This window comes from Vollenhovia emeryi, unplaced genomic scaffold (genome assembly GCF_000949405.1).
Source record: "Vollenhovia emeryi isolate VEMERY1.0 unplaced genomic scaffold, V.emery_V1.0 DF941250.1, whole genome shotgun sequence".
In the NCBI taxonomy this organism is placed as follows: domain Eukaryota; kingdom Metazoa; phylum Arthropoda; class Insecta; order Hymenoptera; family Formicidae; genus Vollenhovia; species Vollenhovia emeryi.
Window position 1 is genome coordinate 1 of NW_011965116.1, and position 5,697 is coordinate 5,697.

The 5,697-nt window shown below is 47.3% G+C and overlaps 3 protein-coding genes across 3 annotated transcripts; all 3 read right to left on the reverse strand.

Moving 5' to 3' along the window:
- Nucleotides 1–372: 372 nt before the first annotated feature.
- On the reverse strand, nucleotides 373–2,841 carry LOC105571080. Its single transcript, XM_012028553.1, has one exon. It carries the CDS (start codon nucleotides 2,839–2,841, stop codon nucleotides 373–375), a length of 2,469 nt encoding a protein of 822 aa, XP_011883943.1.
- LOC105571081 lies at nucleotides 2,838–4,199 on the reverse strand. The gene has a single exon (XM_012028554.1). It carries the CDS (start codon nucleotides 4,197–4,199, stop codon nucleotides 2,838–2,840), a length of 1,362 nt encoding a protein of 453 aa, XP_011883944.1.
- Nucleotides 4,200–4,691: 492 nt separating this feature from the next.
- LOC105571083 lies at nucleotides 4,692–5,501 on the reverse strand. Its single transcript, XM_012028555.1, has one exon. The coding sequence runs from the start codon at nucleotides 5,499–5,501 to the stop codon at nucleotides 4,692–4,694; it is 810 nt and encodes a 269-aa protein (XP_011883945.1).
- Between the last annotated feature and the right edge of the window lie 196 nt (nucleotides 5,502–5,697).

The following is a 5,697-nucleotide window of genomic DNA, read 5'->3' on the forward strand; positions in this document are numbered from 1 at the left end:
CGTCGCGCACGACCCTTTTACGACGCAACACCGCCCTTCCCCCACGTGCGACAGAGTAAAGTTCGATTTTTATCCTTGACTCATCGCGTGTATGCGCTGGAACGCGCCCATCGTGTTCGACTCGTGAGAGACGCTACGCAACATCCTCCCCCCGTTGAGAGGGTAGCGATCAACCATCCTATAGATTAGTGATCAGATTCGTATGCGTGTTGTGCGTTATAATATATATATGTATAATGGAGTACTCCAACGTATAAATTCGTCGACGAATTGCGCATTTGTTATATCGCTTCGAGTTGAGACACAGAGATATTATGATACATGTGGTAATTATCGCTTGTACAAATATGACCAATATGACTATAAATATGACTATTTTTCAATCGGGAGGGGGCAGAGATAGTTGACGGCTCTCTTCGTCTCTCCAGCTGCGGTTTTCATGGTAACCGCTCGTGTGACACCATCCTCTCCCGCATGTAGTTGTAGGACTCTGCCCAACGTCCACCGTCCACACGGCACGTTTTTGTCCTTTATGAGCACGACGGTCCCGATGTCGAGCTTCGGGCCGTCCTTAGTCCATTTGTGACGCACCTGGAGCTCATTGAGGTACTCGAGGCTCCAGCGTGCCCAAAAATCTTGACGAACCTTAGTGATGTGCTGCCAGGTAGACAATCGGTTGACTGGAACAGCGGATAAGTCGCCCTCGGGGAGAGTCGTTAGTGGTTTGCCGATCAAATAATGGGCTGGAGTTAAGGCGAGCAAGTCATTCGGGTCGGATGATAGGCAGGTGATAGGTCGGGAATTCAGGACACCTTCGACTTCGACTACAAATGTGTTTAATTCCTCGAACGTGAATAAGGATTCCCCGATTACTCGCTTGAAATGATGCTTAAAAAGTTTCACCGAGGATTCCCACAAACCGCCGAAGTGCGGTGCGGCTGGCGGTATGAAATGCCATGTGATTCGACGTTCGGACGCAAACCTATTCGTTTTGGCCTTGTGCTCCTCAGAATTGAACAAAACATACAATTCCCTTAATTGATGATTTGCGCCCACGAAATTTGTTCCGTTATCGGAATAAATTCGCTCCGGTAAACCGCGTCTCGCAGAAAACCTTCGCAGAGCCCCGAGAAAACCTTCAGTCGTTAGGTCGCTCACGACTTCGAGATGTATTGCCTTTATGGCCATACATACGAATACACATACGTAGACCTTAACGCGGTTTCTATTGCGATGTTTTTTTTCCTTAATATAGAAGGGTCCGCAAAAGTCAATGCCGGTGTTAGCGAATGGCACCGCTTCACGCACGCGAGCTGGTGGGAGATTCCCCATTTTATATTCGATCGCGTTAGCGTTAAAACGTGAACAACGAATACAAGTGCGCACGATTTTCCGCACTTGATTCCGTCCGTCCATCAACCAAAATCTTTGACGTAGGATGAATAAGGTGGTCTGAATGCCCGCGTGATAATGCGTCTCGTGAACTTCGCGAATGATGCTATCAGTCAAATGATGCCGGCTCGGAAGCAAGATTGGATGTTTTTGCGTAAATGTTAAATTTGATTTTTGGAGACGCCCCCTCACGCGAATCAATCCATAATCATCCAAGAACGGGTTTAAATTGGTGATTTTGCTCTTGTTCGTCGAACCCCTAAGTTTGAGTTCCTTGATTTCATTGGCGAATTGAGACGTTTGAAGGATCCGTAATATTCGTTGTTCAGCCTCAATAATCTCGCTCGCGGATGATGAGCCGGTAGTCCTAATGGTACGGCGAAAACGGAGGCAATACGCTATGATTCTGAGCAATTTAGAATAGGAAGAGTATTTGGTGAGAATCCCGATATCGTGTGTCGCCGCTAACAAACAGGTGTTTTTCTTTAATTCTGTTATTTCGACGTCTGTTTGCATGATCTCATTGGGCCACTCACTCTCGTCCTTGACTAACCACGAGGGTCCCGTAAGCCACATTTTGTTTCGCAAAAAAGTATGAGGCAACTGACCTCTTGACAACGCGTCTGCCGGATTGTCTTCCGACTGTACGTGTCGCCATACGTTGGAACCAGTGATGTTCTGAATTTCTGTGACTCGGTTTGCTACGAATGTCTTAAGGAGGTGAGGCGGCGTTTTTATCCAATGCAAAACGATGGTCGAATCGCACCAGAAAATGACTCGGTTAGGTGTAACGTTAAATATAGCGCTTGCTTCCCGATATAATTGTGCCAATATTAATGCACCACAGAGTTCTAAACGCGGAATAGTAATAGGTTTTAACGGCGCGACTCTTGATTTGGCGCATGCCAATCTGACAATCGTAGTCTCATTTTCCCTGCTAGATCGAATATACAAGCATGCACCGTAGCCGACACTACTGGCATCACAGAATCCGTGTATTTGAACGTCGTGATAGTCGTTTATTAGCAATTTACGCTCAAAGGTAAAGCGATTTATTGATTCTAATTGTCGAACAAATTCCTTCCACTCCGTATATATGTCTTGTGGGACAGATTCGTCCCATTGTAAACCGGAACGCCATATGTCTTGCATCAGCCTTTTAGCGTATAGAATAATCGGACCGAGTAATCCTATTGGATCAAAAATCCTTGCAATCTCCGATAATATGTTTCGTTTTGTCAATCTTTGAGTAATTTCGATCGGACGGACCGCGTAATGCATTTGATCGTCTCGCGTATTCCATGTTATACCTAACGTCTTTACGGAACGATCCACGTTTAACACGAGATTAGTGTGCAACGCATTGGAGTCTAAATCGTTAACAACGCGCTCGTCGTTGGATGCCCATTGCCTTATGGAGAAGCCACCTCGCTTCAGCAACGCGATCATTTCGTCACGGATGGCACGCGCCTCGGCGATCGTGTCAGCGCCGGATAGCAAATCGTCCACATAAAGATGTGTGGTAAGAATCTCGGCCGCTCGAGGATATACGCATGACGTTCGTCCTCCGCAAGTTTCTGTAAAACTCGAATCGCGAGGAAGGAAGAAGGCGAAACACCGAATGTAAGCGTGTTAAGCTGAAACGTTTTAATTCTACCATCTACGCGCCAGAGGAATCTCTGATAACGGCGATCCTCCTCGTGCAATAACACCTGGCGATACATCTTTTCGATGTCTGCCGTGATGACGTAATTATATGTGCGGAATCTAATTAAATGCGAGAACAACGTGTCTTGAATTGTAGGTCCTACCATTAACGCGTCATTCAACGACATTCCGTTGTTCGTCTTCGCCGACGCGTCGAACACTACTCGAACCTTAGTCGTGTTACTCGCTTCTTTGATTACCGCGAGGTGCGGCAGATAGTAACCGTCGTCATCAGGATCCTCTATTGCTGACGTATGATGGAGGGTCAAATACTCCTCGATTACTCGCGCGTACTCGTTTCCTAACGCCGCGTTTGAATTGAGTTTACGCTCCAGCGACAATAGACGTTTCAGCGCGATGGAACGCGATTCCCCTAGCCGCGTGTTCGATTTGCGAAACGGTAAACGAACCTTGTAACGCCCGTCGGCGTCGCGAGACACCGTCCTTTCGAAGTGCGCTTCGCAATCGATTTGCTCGTCTGATTTCATCTTAATTTCCTTGACTTCTTCAATTGCCCAAAATTTGTTTAATTGATTCTCGAGATTCGTCATGTAACACGTAGGCTTTGAAGGAACTTGCGAAGGTACACCACCTACCACCACCCATCCGAGTCGTGTTTTCTGTAAATACAGATCGTGATCTTCACGCGACAAGTTGATCTGTCCGACGGAGAACAGAGATAAGGTGAGCCCTGAGCCAATCAGCAAATCAACCGCGCGCGGCAGGTGGAAATTCGGATCCGCCAATCTAACGTTCGATGGTAATTTGACCGTTTCTCTCGGAAAGACTTCTGAGGGAACTAAATCGGCGATGACCGGAATCACCAGACACGTGAGATCCCTGCGATAATTATCGTGCATGGATTGCATAGTGATCCGTACTATGCCTCTGGACTCTGTATTTACGTCATTGATCATACCAACTGGCAACGCGCCTCTGCTTACATGAATGTTCAATCGCTTCAGAACAGATCCCGATATGAAATTAGCTGTGGCACAAGTATCTAACAAGGCGCGGCATTTTATCGGATTACGCTCGCGATCCCGGATATATACCACGGCACTCGCTAGTAATTGTGGTGCGGGTGTGTATGACACCATAGCATGATTTACCTTCGCGGTGTTAATCGACTCGGCTAGTCATGCGGTCTGTGTGTCCACGGTCTTAGAAGCCGACGTTCGATTCGCAACCGGATGTTTGTCTAAATGCAAAAGAGTGTTATGTTTCTTTTGGCAAATTGTACAATTCGAAAAAGTGCAGGGGCTGTCTCTATGTGAGCGGAAGCAGTTGTAACAAACCTTCGCGTTTCTCACCGTTTCGATACGTTTAGGTATAGGTAGCTGTTTGAATTTGTCGCATAAATACAAGGGATGCCGTTTCGTTTTACATGCTATGCAATTAGGCGCCGCGCTCACGACCAACGCTCGATTCGAGGGATGACTTCGTCTTCTTTTGCTCGATGGTTCTCCCCTGCTTCCCTCCATGTCAGTTACCTTCGCTCTCTCGCGCTTCGAGACGCAAACCGCGGTTTTATATAAGAACTCGTACATCTGGTCGAGTTCCGGAAACTCGTCTCTTTCGAGAGTCGCCTCCTATTTTTCCGCCGTTATCCTTGGTAGCTTGGTCTCTAGCAAATGCACGATCATCTCGTGTCCGACCGAAATTCCCAAAGAGTTTAGCGACGCAACGTGTTGCTGTGCGTCGTCCGCGAGTCTGGACAAACCGTTCGCTGTTTCTTTGTCTAGCGCGGGCAAATTTAATAGCAGAGAGAGATGCCGCGATATCAAGATCCTCTTGACTTCATATAACCGTTCTAATAAGCTCCAGGCCTTGGCATAATTAATTCCGTCAATTTCGAAGATCCTAATCTTGTTCGCGGCTTCGCCAGTTAACGCCGATCTAAGGTAATGCAATTTGTCTATTTCCGCAAGGTCCGTTCGCGAGCCTATCATACTGTAAAACGCGTTTTTGAATGATAACCATCCCTCGAATCTACCATCAAACTTTGGTACCGGCGTTTCGGGCAATTTAATCCGCCGTTTCTCAACCGGCGGTACGATGTCACCGCGCCGCACTTCTTCGTTTGATACGCTGGTGCTCGGTTCGGACGTATCTCCCGACGGCGCATTTCCCGGACGTAAAATACTCTCGATTTTTCCCGCCAATGCATAAAATCGCTCCTGGATACCCTCGAACTCGACCCGATGATTTGCGTTAGGATCTAATACCGCGAGTTCATCGTTATACTCTTCGAAGGCCCGATATAATTGCGTTAAACGCTCGTTTCGCAACCTCAACGTCGCGTTATCAATTTTCCCCCCTTCGACGATATTGGATAAGTTGGTTATTTGGGATTTCAGGGAAGTTCGTTTCTGAACGAGGAATTTGATTTTGTCCGCCATCTCGGCATGCGACGGAATGTAAATGCTGGGAAAGAATGACTTACTCTTACGCCTGTCGAGTACGATTGCACACGTTCCTCCTTCGGCTGACTTGGATGACTTGGAGGACCTGCTCTTAGTAGATGTGAGGCGGCTCTCAGGCTGGATCCCGTTTCTTGCGTGGATTGAGGCACATACCTCACAGGAGGCACCAAAA